The sequence below is a fragment of the Lepisma saccharinum genome, chromosome 10 (assembly GCF_977018435.1).
Source record: "Lepisma saccharinum chromosome 10, izLepSacc3.1, whole genome shotgun sequence".
Classification (NCBI taxonomy): domain Eukaryota; kingdom Metazoa; phylum Arthropoda; class Insecta; order Zygentoma; family Lepismatidae; genus Lepisma; species Lepisma saccharinum.
Window position 1 is genome coordinate 20,780,336 of NC_139238.1, and position 21,164 is coordinate 20,801,499.

At 36.8% G+C, this 21,164-nt stretch overlaps 1 protein-coding gene across 4 annotated transcripts in view; it reads right to left on the reverse strand.

The window, feature by feature from the left end:
• The window catches only part of LOC145993811 (protein ABHD18), a 41,500-nt gene that overhangs the window by 13,244 nt on the left and 7,092 nt on the right, over positions 1–21,164 (reverse strand). For all 4 annotated transcript variants that reach the window (XR_014442291.1, XM_083129635.1, XM_083129636.1 and 1 more), the window contains exons 3-7: positions 16,753–16,837; positions 11,178–11,357; positions 5,440–5,552; positions 2,536–2,674; positions 1,790–1,879 (exon numbers count right to left, since the gene is read on the reverse strand). Coding sequence is in view for 3 of the 4 variants with exons in the window: in XM_083129635.1 (XP_082985761.1) it covers positions 1,790–1,879; positions 2,536–2,674; positions 5,440–5,552; positions 11,178–11,357; positions 16,753–16,837 (607 nt within the window). In the remaining variant the exon portion in view is untranslated. The remainder of the gene's footprint in view (positions 1–1,789; positions 1,880–2,535; positions 2,675–5,439; positions 5,553–11,177; positions 11,358–16,752; positions 16,838–21,164) is intronic.

The window sequence follows — 21,164 nt, forward strand, 5'->3', positions numbered from 1 at the left end:
GGTGAGTGAGTTAGTAGGATCAGGTGGGAGTGAGGCCGGTAGTCGGTAGGTATGCCTGGGCCCTCAATGGGATGTTGCACCATGGGCTATTAAGTATTCATGGAGATCTGATCAGTGGAATTTTCTTTTGAGCAGATACTCAGGGGACTATAAAAGGGCTCAAGACACAGCTTCAGTGGAGTATTGAGAGATGAGAAGAGTGTCTTAATTTTTTCAGGGGGAGAGACTGGGATAATTTTCCTGCAACCTTTTTCGGTACAGAAAATACCATTAGTTGTAACAGTGAGCCAAAAGAGATACTAATTTCTTATTCAATCTACACAAATAAATTTCACATCATTTCAGTCAGCTAATTAACTGGGAGACACACACACATTTTTTAGCTAACTTTTTTGATATTAAAAATTACCTTATTTGTCGGCGTATAAGGTGCACGTGTTTCCTTTAAAGATAGGCTTGAAGAACAGGGTGCGTCTTATACGCCGATAGTCAGGAAGAAGAATGATGCCTAGCATTACACAAGTTTGTGAATGGGTCAAGCTTTATGGAATGCAGTGAAAACTAAGACTGAGATTAAATAATTTAAGAAGTGTGGCATCAGTAATGCACTGGATGGTAAAGAGGACAATATGTTCAAGTGACCCTTCATTTAGCTCTGGAGACGAATGTCTGGGTTTTGTCGAAGAAAAATAAAATGCATTCTTTCCTAGTTAGATTAGGTAAGTTATTTCTTGAAAGTAGACCTACATGTTACTTTATATTTGAAATACTGTAAACTAATTATAATAGTCAGTGATAAAGCTTTTCACCAAAAATGCAAAGATACACGGGAAAATACTTTTTCTTTACTTGTGAAGTCATTTGTTACATGAGTACAGTAGTGACCAGGTCTATGGTCAAATATTACTGCCTGGTACAATAGACCAGATACACTGAGATGAGTACACCTTTAGCTAGGGACCAAAATTAGTTCATTTCTGTAAATACCAGGTGGCGCAAAAGTCAGTATACCCATACACAAATTCAAGTTTATACACAAAATTCAAGTATACATACAAAATACAAGTAGATACACAAAATTCCAGTTTCAGTGGTTTTGTTCAAAGTGTTCTCCATTGTTTGCAATGCAGTGTGTGCAACGATCAACAACAGAATTGCAAATACGATGCAGTAAACTTGTATCATTGTTGATGACATGACACACATTGATAAAATTGAGTCTCCCAGTGCATCTAAATCTGCCGTTGATGATGAGTATACCACATCCTTAACAATTCCACACAAAGCAAAATCGCGTGGCATCAAATCACAAGTACGTGCAGGCCAATCAATGGTACCAATCAAATATATAATCTAACAACAAACAACCACACTACAACAAGCCAGAGACTTAACTGTCGACAAAAGAATAATGAGTGCACTGTTGCCAGTGTCACACGACAATGTTACCAACCGTATACCTAAAAATATTACTTAGCACAAGAAGCACATACACTATCGTAATACTATTATCAATGTGCCTTTTGGGTAAACTGACTTTTGCAGCAACCTGTATGTAAATATAATAAATCCGACGATATCTAAAAGTATTCAGGCACTGCATTATGATTTGAAGAAAAATCAAAATAGCTGTCCATAGAAATCTGCTGTTATTTTCCATAGCATTTCAGTTCTTTTTATGGGTTTTACTTAACCTTTGGGGGATACAAGCTTGGAGGTAGCCGGAAGTCCACAGTACAGAGATAAACTCACAAAATACACCGAAAACTAGTATAACACTAATACTTGCCTGTGTAAAAACACTGGATGCAGTGGACCATGATAAACATGGCACAAGGACTAGAGGTTTGGGCCAATTAGTTGCTGCCAAAGAAGCCATCTGTGAAAGAAAACCATATTTACTGAGTTTCTGTAAAAATCCCATCTATATACTTTTAAACTATCTGCCATCTTTGAGAACTGATACAAGTAACAAAGAAAAACAACAACATAAACACACATATGTGTGTGGAAATATGTGGTTCATTTGTGCACCCTAGACAGAATTTCTATGTAAAATATGCATATCAGTTTCATAAACGTGAACATCTTCAATGACAAAAGATAAAAAGAGGATGGACAAAAATCATGCAAATACAATTACGTAGAACTTTCAGCGAAAATTACAGAAATCTAAATTATAATTTTTTTCTTATCTTATGGAGAGAGAGACCATGAGACAAAGGTCTAAAAATTATTTCTTCTCTAGCTTATTTGACATGGAATGACCCTTGGCTTAAATGCTACAATTATTGTAACAAAATCCCTCTCTGCAACGAAACAAATCAAACAAACGAAGAAAACAAAAAAGCTTGGCTTAAAACAGCTTTTCATTTCTCAAAGTATGATATACACATAATATCCACAGTTTTGAATGGATACAAGGTTACATTTGACAAGTTTTTAAAATACTACAACAAGTTGAAACTCAAAACACAAGTAATTTAAAATAAAGTATGAAAATTTTATCCTACTAACAATATTATCACTACTTACATGTCCACCCATTGATATCCCAGTTATGCCAAGAGGTCCAAACCCCATACGCTCACACCAATGAAAAAGCACCAGTGACTCCAGAATAAGGCATCCTCCCATGACAAAGATGTCCGACACGTTGTTCAGATTAGACCGGCTAAACAACAAAACAAATGAGTTACCGGAAAAGGATGCACTAGATGGCTGAGACAGTATAAAAATAACATGAGCATACAGGAAGAAAAATAAGAAACATCAATAATGGCATTTCAGTTACATGCATCCTACTTATACAAGGGTCTTTCAAGGTTGACCAGGACTTTTATTTCTATGAAAAAATGGAAAATCCTGCAGGCACCGAACTATGCCAGCTTTTCAAAGTATCCCTCCTGAGCATCCAGGCACCACTGCCATTATTGTGTCAGTTCCGTGTCCTTTGATGTAGAAGGAAGTTGACTCTGTCATAGCCACTGCAGGACATTTTTTGTCCGAGCTTCATCTTTCTTCAATTTCTTCCCTCTCATATCATCTTTAAGGATCTCAAAGAAATCTGACAGAGGTCTAAGTCCGGAGTGTAAGGGCATGGAACAAAACCTCCTAGTGTATTTTGGTAACAGTTGTTGCTGTCAAGTAAACAGTGTGGGGCCGGGTATTGTCATGCTGAAAATAACATTTTCAGACAATATTCCTGGTTTTTCTTGCAAACGGCTTCAATGTGCAGTAACACTAGGCATCAATTCTGATCCTTTCTAAAAAGAAAACAAAAAACAAAAACAAAAACAAAAACATATGAATAACACCTTACATGCCCAAATTGTACGAACAGGTTCATATGGTTCATTCGTCACCAACTATCATTCTTCGCCAAACTGTTGACATCATTCATACACTTTTGCCCGGTACATTGTTTGTTCTCCACACTGTGCTAGCAATCTTCTAAAAATGTCAGCTGGATTAACCCCCCCCCCTTCACACGGAATTTGATTATACACCACTGTCCCACAGATACAGACATATTACTTGCCACCATTTTTGCTAACACTACTGCGCATGCACCAACTACATTGGGGCGAACGTGAAATACTCACGAAAGATGCAGGTACATTCTTTGGCAGATTTTATTGTTCTCCACTTATTCACTACTTTTCTTGTGCACAAAATGTCCAGGTCAACGCTGAACAACCTTTGCACATGTTTACGAGGGCCACTATTTATATTTTGAGCCTCGGCAACACTGATTGAAGTTAGGCACGATTTGACGTTTGCACGGAATCGTCTGGCATTATTGACCATAACGTACTTCAAATGTTTTGTCAATAGCTTCATTTGTGTTGTTTATGTTGCCTTGGAGATTGCGCGACAACAATAAAATGGAATTAACTCGTGAACATTTTCGTGCGATGATTTTTTACGATTTTCAACGTGGATTATCAAGACAAGAGTGCATCGATCAACTTACTTCCACATTTGGCGATGAAGCTCCATCCTTTGCCACTGTGAAACGCTGGTATAACGAATTTAATCGTGGCCGCCATTCGCTCACTGACGAGATTCGCGAAGGTCATCCAAAATCAGTTGTTGTTCAAGAAAACATTGATGCTGTGCAAAACCTAATACTGCAAGATCGTCATGTGACATACTGTGAGATTGAGGCAAACATAGGCATTAGTTCCACCAGCATATATAAAATATTACATGATCATTTAGCTGTGAGAAAGGTATGTTCTCGTTGGATCCCACACAATTTGACAAAAACTCAAAAAGACGCTTGCTTCAATTGGTGCAAACAAATGCTCAATAAATACAATCGTGATGCTTCAAAAGACGTATATAAGATTGTAACATTTGACGAATCATGGATATATGCAATATGCATATGAGCCGGAACGTAAACAGCAGTCGACTGTATGGGTGTTTCAAGATGAACCCAATCCAACAAAAGTTGTTCACGCTCGAAGCACATCGAAACAAATGGTCGCCTGTTTTTTTTTCGGGAAAACTGGTCATTTGGCAACTGTGCCTTTAGAGGAAAGTAGAACGGTCAACTCTGAATGGTACACAACAATTTGTTTGCCAGAAGTCTTTGGTCAAATACGGAAAACAAACAAACGCCGTCGGATCATTCTTCATCAAGACAATGCCAGCTGTCACACATCTCGTCTAACAACAGACTTTATGAACAGTCAAAAAATCGAATTGATGGGTCATCCGCTGTACAGTCCTGATTTGGCACCCAATGACTACTTCTTGTTCCCGAATGTCAAGAATAAATTGCGTGGACAACAATTTTCGTCGGCGGAAGATGCCGTTGATGCGTTCAAAAACCATATTATGGAGGTGTCTCAAGAAGATTGGAAAAAACTGCTTTGACAAATGGTTCGAACGAATGCAAAAGTGTATTGACCATAAAGGAGAATACTTCGAAAAACAATAAAGCAGTTTTCAATGCCAAATTCCTGTTTTTTCATTGTTAGGCTCAAAATATAAATAGTGACCCTCGTAGAACCAAAGGGAAATAGGTCTAATCAAAATTTTCTACATTCACTTTGAAAAACTTTAGGAATGCAGCAATTACATGAATGAGATATAGTAGTAATAAAATTCCTTTATGTATATACATTACAATTTTTCTCCCTAGAAATGGGAATTCTGGGAAGAATGCACTCTTGACTTGCAAAATTAATTAATTTCTAGAATTTCATGTATGGAGTAAATTGGCAATTAAATGTATTTCAAAATATATCACAGGATGAGACTACAATGGTGTGAATATCTCTCACAGTGTCCAGGTGATGTCAGTCACAGTTAAGGTTGCACAACTTTTGAAACCCACTGTATATTAACTATGGTAAAAAAATAATATAGGCAAAGTCATATTAACTAGTATGCAGATAATGAAAAGAGCTATGTATTAATACTCACACTTGGTCCTTTGGCTTCCGCAACCCATAAAATGGATTTTCAAGAATTATGGATCCTATACCTGCTTCTTTTAGTAGTGGCTTAGCCATAAGAGCCCTTCTCCTCCAAAAGTACTGCAAAATTAGAAACACAAATATTTGACATGTAATTGAAACATTACTCTTAGAAATGCAAAGGAGTTGTTTTCTTTCAGCACCTACTTTAGTTTTGATACAATGCACCACTATGCTACAATGTCACATTTCAATAGGGATCAGTACTCTATCAGTATTGATGAAATATTGGTTTAATGAAAAATTAGTAAAATTACTGAAAACTATAGACTTAATAAATAGCCTGCAATTTAATGCACAATTCTTCTACTTTATTGTTATGAACATGAATGTAATTCATATGATCTGGCTCTGTAATGTACACATCTAAATATGAAGTTAGTATGTCCAAGCAAATACCGTTGAGTTATCTGGTTACATAGATTAAGTAAAAGTTAAATCACCACTTAAGTCTTTCAAGGAACATTAACAAATTTTATATCAGACCGACACAATATTGGCTGTTGCTATCAGTAAACTTTACATAAGTACTTTATTGAAATCAGTTAAAATTTCATATCAGTGCATCTTTACATTACAAGAAATTTGCTATACATTAATGATGTAGCCAATTTGGAACCACGATAAATCTATTATTCAAAAACAAAATTATTAGAGCCAAGATGATCCTAATGTTGAAACAGATATGGGTCACGTCTTTCTGGGGTCCTAATCATGCTGTAACTTTGCAGAAGCCACACTGGAATCTAGGACTCCTATTAAGTGTAAATTTAAATTTGATTTTATTGAAACGAAAACTTGCATATGAGGATGCAATTTTAATTCATTTGACTTTGGCTAAAAGGTTGAAAATATGTCTTAGCCATTACGAAAACTTACTGTCGGATTAAAAATTATAGGTTCTCGAGTTTGTAACCCAATTAAAAATTTACCAGTAAACCTACATAAAAACAAGTTGCCTCAAAATTTAGCTTATTCAATTCTGCATTAATCTATGCCAACCAATATCTTTTAATTGCCTTCTACTTTTTATCACCGTAAGAACAACAAAAGTGCTGTTTTTTTTAGTTTTGCAAATGATCACTCTCTCTGAAATTCTATAAATAAAAAACGGGGGGTCCGATCATGATGAAATTTTAATGTGGTGCAGGCAGATAGGTTTTAAAAGCAATTCATTGTCAATTCACATTGCGAAACAGATATTATTCAGATTTTTATTCAACGGAGTAAAGATGTATGTGGAACGTGGCAACACTGCACACAGCAATGTCCATTGAATAGTGGAAACTGCAAGCTGTCACTTAAAAGATTTGCAATGTGTTATGACAATGATGATGGATTTTAAAAACAGATGCAAAGAGTTTCAAAACAAGACAAACATTGTATTTCTAGGACTACCCAATACTTAGGAAAAGATGTTTCACAAAATTATGTCTTTTTTTTTGGCAGATTGTTAAAATTCTGAAAATTAAGGATTGTGTTTAAAACCTTTCTGCCTGCACCCACTAAAATATCATATTGATCAAACCACCCATTTTTTATTTATAGAATTTCCAAGAGAGGGATTGTGTGCAAACTAAAAATAAATGACGCTTCTTTTGTTCTCATGATGATAAAAAAATAGAGGGTATATTAAAAAAAGTTAACATAGATTAACACAGAATTGAATAAGCTAAATTTTGATGTAACTCGTCTTTATGTAGGTCTACTGGTTAATTTTTAATTGGAGTCCAAATTCGAGTATCTATAATTTTTAATCTGACAGTAGTATAGAGGTCACTTTGTCCCGTTTCGAAACTACCCAGATCTGAGAACTAGGTAACTGGATACAGAAGTAGGTATCTGGAACCAATCCCCTTAATCTAGCCATACCTAGTACATACACCTGAATAATATTTTTTCTTGTATGTACGCGTTGTTTGCATTGTAGAATTATTTCTGTTGTAGTCTACGGTTATTACAAGCAAAAAATACACAGTTTTTCGTTGTGATGTTTCAGGAGAATGGTTTCAGGAACTATTGTTATAACTGTATCTTTAATGAAACTAAAAATAAATGTCTGATGAAGGGAGCATGTGATTTGAAACGTCACAACAAAAAACTGTGTTTTTATGCTTGCATATAACCGTAGACTACAAGAGAAATAATCATACACCTGTAGTTGTAAAATTCCTAGATTTTTATGATTTCCTCACATTATATACTTCTGGTCCTAAAAAAATGTATGAAATTTTCCTGGACTTTATATTTCTGCCCTATAAGCTTTTATAAGTCTCATTGGAAAAAAGGGAATTAAGTTCACAAACACACACACTTGAGGAACTTATATAACCCTTAACTTATATATAGGGCCCTACACATTCTTGGTCTCGATGTAATCAGCAATATAAGTTGACCTGTCATTAAAAGAATCCCTGACGAAGCCGAGTGAATTTGATGAAATATGGATCCCAACCCTTAATATTTGCCAAGGTGAGTAATCATTATCAGATTCTATATGTGCCAAATGATAATGGCACATCGGGTCTAGCTTTTATCCACATACTTCATTTAAAGCATAGCACAAAGAAATTATAACTGCTTTCTGATGGGGACTAATGTTTATTATTTAAAACTGACATATTATCACAACCACACTGACCTCAATTATTCTTCAGGAATGGGGAAAAATAGTTGTAGAAGGGTTGAAACATAGATTACTTTTTAATCATGGACAACTATTTAAACTCTATACTGATACCGATGCCGATACACTTATCGATTCCGATAGCAATACTTGAAAATTGCAATAATTAAAATTTGTTGACCAATATTGGTGTGTAAATATTCTTCTCCAATTATATGCATCAATTTGCTTCAGAATATCCAAAAATTACATTAGAATATTAAAATAGATATTATGTAATTGCAAAATATAGTTTTTTATGCAAAATTGGTGCAAAATAAATAGAAAGTTTGAATTTTGCATAATTTCCAGAATAATTAGACTTAGCAAAAGAGTCGCACTGCATTTTTATGGACCCTGTGAAAAACCAATATGCTGGAAAAGTATCGGCTGGAATCGGTAGATGAATTCCAACCGATACTTTCCGATCGGCATCAGTATCGGTTCAGCCCTAATTTAAACCATTTTTAACCCATCCACTATTTACTATTTTTCTTCTACCCCTGAAAAAAGACTGAGGTCAGTCCGAAAATTCAGAGGTTATACCAAAGTACATGTTTTAATATGTTGACAACATGTGGCATGAAATACCACTTTTTTAATAATGTTTATTAGTTACACGTAGCCCATGGAAAGTGAGTTTGTAAAATACACAACCGTAAGGTATATTGGAAATTATTTTATTACAAGGAGATAAGTGCTAACTAGAGCCCGGATGTTCAGGCACTGGAAAGTATTAAAAATGGCAGGCAAAAAGGCAACGAAAAATTGAAAAAAAAAGCAGTGTAAATTGAAGAAGAGGCATTAAAAATTGAAGACAAGGAAAAATTCTTCTTAAATCTTTAAAAATGTATTTACAAATAATAATTAGAATAACAAGGGTTATTGAAAAACGAAATCAAATAGAAGAGAAATATAATTTTAAAAAATGTCTTGTCGGAATGACAAGAGACAAGAAAAGGCAACGTAAGGTGAAATAGGCAAAAAAGGCAACATAATGCCTTGTCGGAATGACAAAAGAGGCAAAAATGTTTGAAAAAGGAAGCGTAAGGTGAAATAGGCAAAAAAAGGCAACATAAAGTATTGTTCAGAATGTTAAGAACCTTCGGATCGGTGTACTTTTGTGTTCAATTTTTGTCTACCAGTCGGAAATGAATAGGCATTTTGCCTAAAATCCGGGCTCTAGTGATAACCTTCTGGTTAAGTCAAATTCACTTTCACGTAGTACACCCTGGTAACTGCAGTCTTGCAGATCAACAAGACTCTGGTATCTGGACCTGTGGCCAGTATAATTATCCTCTGTAGGGTTCTGTGTTGTCTTGTGTTTTGTCCATTGACATGGATACAGAGGTTGATCAGGTTATATCCGACCGATATGTAAAGTGTACTTACCATATGAAAAGCCGTGCCGCCACCACCGGTTGCTTTCTATGGGAGCATCAGCATTATGGACTATCGCCCGACAACGAAATTTCCACTGCAACAAACCATGATGGAACACATGCATAGGAATTCCATCCCATTCCATCTTACAGGCTTTCCATAGGCCAGTGATGATGTGGGGGAGGCAATATTGTAGATGTCGTTTTAACAGTCCAAATGTGAAGAAATCCATTGGACTGGCATCAGGGCTTTTGACAGGAATGTCATGAAAGGAAATAACACAGATTCCTGTTTCCTGCTCCATATCCTGCTAAAACCAGAGGTATGATCTAGCGCTGTGGTTGGATGCTTTGTCCATGTAGATCCACACCTGGTTCTTGTTGGCTCTGTACAAACGAGGGATGTCTGTCCGATAGATTGGGGCCATAATGGATTTCTGGATGCAGCATTCACCTTGATGTTTTTCTGCACCTTACGTATCTCCAACTTCGCCTCGTAACTGTATCTGGCGACAATCATGATTCCCTGCAGGAAACTTTCTCGGGACTTGCAGTAAAACTCGGTACGTTCCTTGCCAGAGGTGTCACGGTACGCAATTGCCTACCATTTCTAGTGAGATAAATGTAGGCCTCATCAAACGTGATGACTGTCTTCCATTTTGACCCTGCCAAGTGTCTTTCATACAGTTTGCGGCACTTGGTCTTCCATTCTGCAATGTGGCATGGGCAGAGGTTGTGAACCCGGTCCTTATGTACGCACCGCAGGCCAAGACGGCAACGAATGACATCGCTGACAGTGGACTATGCCACGTTGCGGTGGTGGATTCTCCTGGAGTGCAATTACCCAATTTCTACAAAGCACAACTGGCGACACTTTCACTGGCAACCTTGAATGGGTCCCTTTTGTTGGTGAATGTTTCTGCATGAACACCATTTGTGTTTGCCTGGCCACTCACTATATCTTCAGCTGTGGTCACTCCGATGGTTAAACCATTTTCCCGAAACTGTTTCACTAATCGGTTGCACAAAAAATGTGCATGGAAAAGAGGCATGATGCACCTTTCCCAATAATAGTTAATTTTTGGCGGCATTTCACTAGAACGAACATGATGCTCCGGCAACTGCAAGCTCAGACACAACACTGGTTTCAAGGTTCTGGTGCAATTACACATGTGGCAGGAACTTTGCCAAATCGGTCGGATTTAGCTCGATCAGCCTTCTGTATACAGTATATGCCGAATGACTCTTTACATTTGAATGACATTATGGGTAAGGAGATTATATTCCTCAAAGATATAGTACCGGTATGTTGGTTTTATTTAGGTACGGGACTTGGCCCCACGTAATGTAACATATGCAAATAACCTAACTGCTGACTCACAGCCACAATTTTAATATCAACCAATTATCTGCTATAAATAAGCAAAACTAATCTGCTCTGAACTAACCTCATGCAGGAAAATCTAGATTTTCACATACAATTCCTCATTAAAAAAATGAAATTTTATGGAGGTAAAATTACACTACTAGCTACTTTATATAACCAGTACAAGGCAATTGAGATGAAAAAATCTAAGAAAGTTCATTATAAAGACTAACCCTCAGTACCTTACGGAAATCCAAAAATTAATCTCTTACATGATCTCCTGTTCCAGCCAGATGTATGATCATGGGACGAAGTTTCGAGCGCCATTCATCGGGAAGCAACACTTGAAAGTGAGCAGTCTCTGATTCTGCAGGCAACAGCCCTGGTAGGTGAGTAGCGAAAGGAGACAAGAATTCACCTTCCATTAACCGTGCATCCGAGAGCTTCCCTTCCTGAAACAAATCCCTCATCACGTGACATTGTTAACACAAATCTAGTGGCATATTCTCCATGTTACCATTTTTACCGGCAGTAAACAAACTTTTCTTTATACAGGGTGTACACAACGTGTCTGAAACATTTTAATTATTAAAAAATCAGAAACTAATTAAGATACAAATAAACTGGTGGCAATGATAGATAGATAAACTCAAAAAGTTTCATGTGCTGTATCAGTACATTTCTATGTGTGCTCCTTTTGTCGCACGGAGAATGTCAAGACGATAACAGATTTTTTCCACGTTCAGGTCAGCATGTCGATATCCACAGTATCTATTGTGTTGTTTATTCTGGCTTTATTTTCATCACTTTTGTAAGTTTCGTCAACATTGTTTGTTGTGTTTTGAATGAACTTGACGTGGTGGTCTGATTCCTTGGCTCACAAGGTTACCTGACAAAAACCCATTGGACTTTTTTTCTTTGGGGATATGAGGCAGACATTTTTATATGTCAAAAGCAACGAACATATGAACTGAAAGACAAAAATAAACAACGCCATAGCATCTGTGGATGTCGACATGCTGACCTGAACGTAGGAAAAAAATCGATTATCGTCTTGACATTCTCCGTGCGCAAAACTAACATACATAGAAGTGTACTGATACAGGACATGAAACTTTTTTGAGTCTATCTATCATTGCCACCAGTTCATTTGTATCTTCATTAGTTTCTGATTTATTAATAATTAAAATGTGTCAGACACTTTGTGTACTCCTCGTATATTACATAAGAGTACTGCGTGGGACTATTTTCACTTGGTTGAGTCTTCCACCCTGGAGCATGCAACACTTGAGGGTTTACAATGGAATATAATTTTAATGTAACAATATCCACCTTGGTGGTTTCAGCCCACAATCTTCTATTTCATGTTCATCTATCACTGTGTATTGGTAAGATAGGCTAAACTACATTTTAACATGGAGATGATGACTATGTTCATTTAAGTTTCTCTTTCACTGCATCTTTCGCTTCGCTATTCAAATTACTACAAATTACAGGTATACATGAATTACTGAGCTTCGAGTGTACCGCTTGTTTTACCTGTTTGAGCGTTATTCTCGCTCGAGCGAAGCAGCTCTAAATTTCATACACTATCTAGGGTCAACTGTGCAAACTATTTGGTGCTCCAGCGTAATTCTCTCCCTGCATCACTCCAATATCATGCATTTAGCTTTAATACGAGGTGTGGCTAAAAAAAAAAAACACGGATTGATGTTGCTGTCGACAAACGGCAAGTGCGTCATGGTCAAGCGGTGCATGAGTGCATAACGTGAAATCCTGCCTTTCGACTGTGTGATTGCACGGTGCTCAGTTCCGCTGTAGCTTGTGGACAAAGTGAACCGTACGTCTGTGCTCCGTTGGAAAAATGTTCAATATGAAAGTGGAAGAGCATATCAATGTGAAGTTTCTTATGAAACTCGGAAAATCTGCCACAGAAACTTATGGTTTGTTGAAGGAAGTATACGGAGATGAGTATTTATCACGCACGCAAGTGTTTGAGTGGTTTCAAAGGTTTCAAGAGGGACGAGAAGTGATCGCGGAGGACTCGCGTCCTGGACAGCCTTGCACGTCTAAAACGGAATGAAACATTGCAAATGTCGGTGAATTGATTTGACATCAGTGGGATTGTGTACGTTAATTGGATACCCGAAGGTCAAACGGTCAACCAATGTTATTATATTATGGTGCTGACGACCCTTCGTGAGCAAGTAAGAAGACGACGACCTGATTTGTGCAAAAGCAAGTCATGGATTCTTCATCAGGACAATGTTCCTGCCATACGGCATTGTCAGTCAAGGCTTTTTTTGGCCAAGAATGGGATCCAAGTGTTAGAACATGCACCCTATTTGCCAGATCTCGCTCCATTTTATTTCCAAAGGTCAACCAGCACTGAAAGGAACCAGATTTACGACCATAGAATATATGAAAACAAAAGCGGCGGAGGTCATGAACATGGTTTCAGAAAATGATTTCCAGCACTGCTACCAGCAATGGAAGATCCGTATGGAGCGGTGTATCGATAGTGCAGGGGAGTACTTTGAAGGGGATAATGTTCGTATTGTACAAAATAACCAATAAAAGATTTTGTAGCAAGAGTCCGGTTTTTTTCTAGCCACACCTCGTATATGGAAAACTGCTTCTTATATATTATACAAGCTTTTAAACATCGTCATGTTGAAATCAAGGGGTCAAAGGGTTCAATACTCGGTGGAGGTACATTATTCAGCACTTCGGATCCCACTTTAAACTGTAGGTCCAGTCTTGACTGTGCATACAGTGGACTTTGAACAACAAGTCAAACAAACAAGCTCTTAAACCAGAATTTAAGTAAACTACTTAAAGAACTTCAAGACTGGCTTACATACACCATTGATCACTGTATAACACACCCTTCTAGCGACAGGGTTTTCTCCCCGATTGTATGTGGGGAGGCTGAGGGAGCCAAAGCGTGTAACTATTTAAAAACATGGGACCTGCATGCAGTCAGTTCACTGCTGCAAACAGCATTGCCAGGAGAAAACTGCTAGTTACTTTCTGTTTCTGTGCAGAGGCAGAATCAGTGTTGCTACATGAAGGGAAATCCATGTCCAATTTTCAGTGAAAAGGGTTTTTTTTTTTAAAAAAAATATCGAAATTGATGGAAAATTTGAAGTCTGATTCCAGTTTTTATTTTCACTTGCATGCCTACATTGGTGTTTAATTTCTATTATATCGAATTTATATAGATAGGGTGTGCATAATAAACATGTACAATGAGTAAGAATTGTTGCGGTAAACCAGATCAAATTTTCAGGATACGCCACTGCACAAATTTATCATCAACATAGTTAAATGCCACCTATTTCTTCAATTCAAACATCAAGGGAAATTTCAGACCGAAGATACAAGTGGCAGGTGACACGGGCTCCTTTAGTCCAAAGCAAAACATTCCCCATGCAGCCGGAACAATAATATGATTTGTTTATTGAGAATAATATAATGGCGGAAGATGTCATTAGGATGTTTATGAAGAAGTATGTTATGTTCAAACCGGCATGAACCAGGTTGGTTTCTATCTCCTAATATTTTAAATGTTTTAGTACGAAAGGACCGAATGTTAATATTATATATAATATAACTGACCAAAGTGACATGGTGCACAGTATTAAGATAATGGTCAAGTCTGAGCAACAAGTGAGATGTGCAGCTTGTCATGTTACTTGAGTTCAAAAGGTTGCATTTATTGCTGAGGGTTCGCTTTCAAGCAATGTCACCTGTCATGTATCGCTTTAGTCTGCAAGCTCCCTACGAGAAACATGCACAGTAAAATATAAATACTAGACTTGATTGAAAAACATTGATCCCTGAAATTTTAAGTTTTTCTTTACAACTACCATTAGCAAATTAATTTCATGTTAAAATCGAAGTTATTTTGTACTGCAAATCCTGTAAATTGTTCTAATTTGTGTGTATGTATTTAAAAAAAATACATGTTTTATGTTATTTTTAAATATAAATTCATAATTTTAATGTGAAATTCATTAACTTGCCTAGGCACATAACTGTATTCACCATGGGCCATATTAGTGTGATGTCATGCTTGAAGATTAAGTCCAAATAAACCAGACACGTGGTTTTAGCCTATTTAAAACCACCGAGTTTACCATTGCAAAGGGTAACTATAAGAATCGTGACAGCAGTTATACAACAAAATTGTGATGTGTATCATACATCAATGTAAAGATGAGATTTCGGAGAATACGTCGATATATTACATATACTTTGGGGCTCCTGCGTAGCAAAGTGGTTAGCACTCTCACCTTTGGTGCCAACGGTCCTGGGTTCGATTCCTAGAGGGTGCTCCCAAAATTCTGGCATTGACCCAGCGTCATGAGGACAATTGGGAAGCTACTTCAAGAAGTAGCAGGCTCTGCTCAAGGAAACCAGAAAATAGTGGAGATGGGATCCATTGTGCTGACCATACGTCACCCAATGAAAAGCCGCTCTGGCAGGCCCTGGACCTTCAAGGGCTGTTGCGCCACGGTTTTAGTTTAGTTTATACAGTAAAACCTGTTTATCCCGGAAGATGATGGTTCAGAGCAAAATTTTCCATCTTAACAGTTTTCCTTCTTATACAGGGTTGACTTTAAATACAGTATAGAGCGCTGCAGGAAATAATGGAAAGACAGATTTACATTTTGCATTACTTATAATGTAGAGTACTAATGCATGTACGTACATGAATAAAAATGCGATACAGTTGCAATTAGCATAGCAGAGATTACAATTATGAAACTACACAACATGTTGTACACTTTTTACAGTATTGTAAGAACGTACAGTTGTACTTACGCATCTTTTCGAACCCGGGATGCCTGGCATTGTAGCGCAATGTGCATAGAGGGAAAGAGAAAGATTGAAAGATGGAATAAGAGAGGTGAAGAAAGATTGAGATAAAAGTGAAGAAAGAAGAAAGAAACTAAGAGAGATAACAAGAAAAATAGAAAGATGAGGAAAGAACAGAGGAGAAATAGACAAAGAAAGGTGGAGAAAGAGGGTAAGAGATGAAAGAAAGAAACGGAATCGTAACAGCTGAGTAATGTAGCGCATTCTTTCATATCGACAATGTTACCGATAAGCGAGTGGCAACAGAGGCATGTTCCACTTACAGTATTGCATTGTTTTCTTGTGAGCAAAAAAAATAAAGGAAGAAATTCCCATCTTACCGAGAATAAAAACATCTCGTTGGTCTTTAAATGGTGTTCCGTTTCTGCGTTAAGGAGGTTTCCGCCTTAAGCAGGTCATTTTCAGGTATAAAATCGGTCCATTCTGGCGACTTTTTTTTTCCGTATTTACAGGTTTCCTTCTTATAGAGGTTCCGGGATATGCAGTTTTTACTGTATATACTTTACAGAGGAGAAGATAAAGAATTAATGAATCAGGGAATAAAGTAAAGAGAGTCACGTGAGGCTCCTGAACTCCCATCACCCCCAGATGCAGCGTCACTCTCGCTGGGTACAAGTCGAGCTTGGCTGCGTTCAGAAGTGGTTTGGAAGCAGAATGGCTGGAATCTTTAAAAACGAATAATTTCAATTTTCCAGTTATTTTTTAACTTATGCACTGTAAGGTATATGTAATATATCGACATATTCTCCGAAATCTCATCTCTACATGGGTATGCGATACACATCTCAATTTTGTTTCATAATGCTTTCACAATACTTAAAGCTAACTCTTCCGATGGAAAATGCTTTTGAATAGGCTAAAACCAAGTGACTACTTTGTTTTTGACTCAAATCGTGCTCAGATGTCAGGATTAATATGGCCATTATTGACACTTCACTAAAAAAATCAGAAAAAAAGTCTCACCTTCGTTATTTTGATAGGATAATCTCGGGATACTAACTTGTAGCATGTGTCCCTATTGGAAACAAACTTCCTAAACTCAAATAATCTGGAAGGAATAAGGAAATGGATAAATAAGAAAGGGCTAAAAATTTAAAAATCATGCAACATATTATACATATAGGCATATCAATACTTGTTACCAGTGTGTGTTACATACCTCAGGTACACAAATTTAATTCTTCATGACAGTCTTTTTTTCATGAAGCAAGCTCATTACATAGACAAATAGACTGAAATGGTTGCTGTTCAGGTAAAAGTAACAATGCATGTCAAATATAAGTGAAAGATGCAGGTTTGATGGGGGCTTGAATCCAAGTCTCTGGCATACTGTGCCCACTGGGTTACCAAGCAAGTCCTGATTCTGACTGAACTTTGCTGTTTTATCTGTGTGTAAACTGTCTGTCAGTGATACCGCAATAAGACACAGTGCTTAAATATTCTATGCAGAACATCTCTTATGTGTGCCTAACACAAGATACATGCAGAACCATGCTGGTGCAGCAGTCAGGTAACAGACTTAGGCAGTTTTTTCCAGAATTTTCAAACTGGCATAGTTTATGTGTAAAATAGTCATGTGAATAATTCTTGGCAGTTGCACTGTCAGCCAAAAGGGACTAGTAAATATCAAATTGAAATACAGATGCCACACCTTAAGAAATAAGTAATATACGGGGTGTTTCATAAAAAAAAGTTATTGCAAGTAAACTATTGAACTTACATTAATGGAACCAGTCCAGAATGATCAAGGAATAAACAGTTTTCTTGTTTACCTACAAACGTTCAATGTGTGCATCACAGGTAACAAACACAGCACACATTGACACAATAGTCTAGTTCCTGCCACACTCATATCCATGGTTTGGAATACATGATGATACAATCCCTTACGGCTGTGATATCATGTGGCATCGGTGGGGCGAATACCCTGTCTTTGATGAAACCCCACAAGAAGAAGTCACAGGGTGTAAGGTGCGGTAATCTTGGGGACCAAAACCTTGCACAAAACACTGCGAGTGATGTGTGTGATTAGAGTGTCATCTAGATGCAGGGATGTGAACTCTCAGCTTAACAAAACATACATGCACAAACTGTTTACGTTCCTCGATCGTTCTGTACTGGTTTCGTTAACGTAAGTTCAATATTACTTACGTGAAATTTTGAAATTTCGTGTTTCTGCGTTGCACAATTTAATGGTTAAATCCTATTAATTTTGAAGACTCTCTTCATTCATTAAGGGTACGGCACCTGTAGCGGAGCCAAGATACACACACACCAGCACCACCGAATGGGAGAAATTGCAACTACCACTGCCAGGGCACAAACAAAGCAGTGATGCAGTACCATCTCCGCTCCAGATGCCGTACCCTTAGTGAATGAAGACAGAGAGTCTTCGAAATTAATAGGATTTAATCATTAAATTGTGCAACGCGGAAATATGAAATTTCAAAATTTCACGTAAGTAATTTTAAATAAACAGGGTTTACCACATCCATCATGAATAAGTTCAACAGTTTACTTGCAATAAATTTTTGTAACCCATCAATCAGAATATGCACGACTGCAGACAATATTATAACTTTCTTATAATCTGGCAAGTGTGCGGAAATCTATCACTATTTCATACACTAGAGCTACCACGGAAAGTTCCACCATTTTTCTGCTATCGTGCATGGCAACTGTTGCTGTTGCCAAGATTTGCAGAAATTGAATTATCTCACTTTCTGTTAGTTGTTGAGACCTGGGGGATCATTCTTTCCAGTCAAGAACAGGCTACAATTTCAGTACACCATGAGTAATTTGGATTATCTTTAATGGTGAAATTTCAGGATAATTTCGCTCTTTGATTTTTATTTTTTACACTGAATTTTCAAGCAATTGTTTACAGGCATGGAGGGAGTTAAACTTTTGTGATTTGACTTTTGGAGAGACAGACGTGAACGAGTAAAGCTACAGATTTGATGAAGGGTCTCAAATTTCAATATTTTGGCCTGTACAGGCTGTTCAAGTTGACAATTCTAGAAGTCTACCCTGAAGATGAGAGTGATATTAGCTCTCAGAAGCCTTTCCAGAACTCACTTGGTTCATAGCCTGAGAGAATCTGCTGATCGGTATGTTTATGCTAATATTGCATCATAAATAATAAAAACAATGTAAATATCCTGTAAAAGCATGCTCTTACCGGTTGCAAACCATGAGAATAAAAATCACATCTTTTTCTTTTTTATCCCTCTTACTTATCTTTGGTCCTCAGTCCATTATTTGACAAGGAGGATAAATCTGCAAAAGTGTTATTGTGGGACTTTTTACTTTTCTCCTGGTTTCTAACAGGTAAGATCGTGTGGCACAAGAAGATATTTACATGAATAAGTTGTAAATGAAAATAACATTTGGTTTAAATTCACAGCACAAACATGTTTAACTTTCTACGGACGGGTGGTCGATATATCGACTGCTGCATGCATTGGGCTTATAAATAGAGGCACATATTTTTGGTAAATAAAAAAGCAAAATTTCTGTACAAAAACAGTCGATTTCGGATTCAAAAGAGGTAAATAAAATAAAATATCGCTGTTATAGAGGTGAAAAAGCAGTATATAAAATGACATTTTGGTTTTAAAAATGTCAATAAAGGCCCAAATTTGATTTAAAAACTGCACTTACTTCACACAATAAACATATCCCTTCTAATAGCACATTTAAGTTGTTACCAGACTATTAAGTTTATTCCTGTGTAAAGGGGTCCATTTTTGTTTCTCAAATATCTATAGCAGAATTAATCAATTTTCCGTGAATTGCATAACTCACAGGATAATTCTGACTTCAGGAAGTGTCACAAAGGTAAATAAATTCTAAATTTCGTGTTTAAGAGTCTTATTCGCATTTTGTAGCTCATTTCGCATCATTTTGTGACAAAACAGGGTAGGAAAATTCACCTCACACCTTTCAGAAAGTTAACATTAGAATGTGTTATTTCACATTTCGTGTTTTTGTCAAAAACAAAATATGCATGCCTCTAGCTATAAACCATTAGTCGATATATTGACCACAAACCATAGCAGCAAATAACATGTCATTCCCCCAAAACTGCACATGATATTTTAGTTCTGTCTCTTTTATGCATTTGTATACATATGAGAGTATGACATACTCAAATCACAAAACATAACAGTTTCTATTTCAGTTTTTAATAACCAGCTTTTTTTTAGAAAAATGCGCAATGTTGCAGAAAACATAGCACATGATTGGACTTTTACTTTTTTTTTTTACTGCACACAATTTTTTATGTCTCAAGAGTTGCCTATGAAACTTTCCTAAATTGTAGGTACATGCACATTATAAAGGGCGTCTCAGTAATATATTCGTTTTTGAATCTGCCCTCCGGGGCAATTCGCACATTGTGGAGAAATGAGATAGATCGCAAACGCTTGGCAACATTGTTAATATTTTGTTGGCATGGAGTTCTTTACGGGGCAGCAACGTGCTTCTTGTGCTCATGCATTTTATAAAAATAATGATTCTTATGTTGTTGTGGGTCGTTTGTAACGGCATCATTGTAACCTGGCAGGAATGAGAGACGTCCCAAGTGCAAATTTAATTAAACATTGGGTGAGGAAGTTTGAAAACACTGGAAGCACTATGACGAGTAAACAGCAGAGACGTCCAAGGTCATCAAGATTGAACAGAAACGTGGACCGTGTGCGCTAATCTGTTAGTGAGGATCCTCGCCAATCGTTTAAACTGCGTGCAGCAAGTTCAAGAATAATTGAATGTGAAAACATGAATGGTAACCATTTGTCCAATACTATTTTTCCACAAATAAAAATTTATTGTTTAAGCTTTCTTTTGGTAATAAATTTATCTTTATACAAAAAAATTAAGCATTTACTTTAATAGTTTTAAAACCGAAAATATTTCTGAGACACCCCTTACAAGAAATTAATTTTCTTTTCATGGTGTGGAAATTACTGGTCAAGTGGAGGAGATTTAGAAAATTTTCCAGAATTTACGAATCTTTTTTATAATTACTCGTCCTTTGTTTTGGCAAATTTTGTGTATTCGGCTTCCATAGGAACGACAATAAAACCAATTCCTGAAATATAGTTGTAAGATGGCTACACTGATTTCCTTATACATATTTTTTTTCCTCAGTAAGATTTAATGTTTTACAACATGACTACATGACTGAGGGAAGGTAACAGTGCTACATATATTTTTTCCCCATTCATTTTAGTTCTTTGCCATGGCCATAGTAACCTGCAGAAGAATTTTTGTGTAGAATTGCAATTTTCTTCTCTTTTTTTGGGGAGGGGGTGACGTATGAATTTCCCCTCCCTTGAAAGGCCTGTCACTGGGAAGAAAAATGATCTTACTTT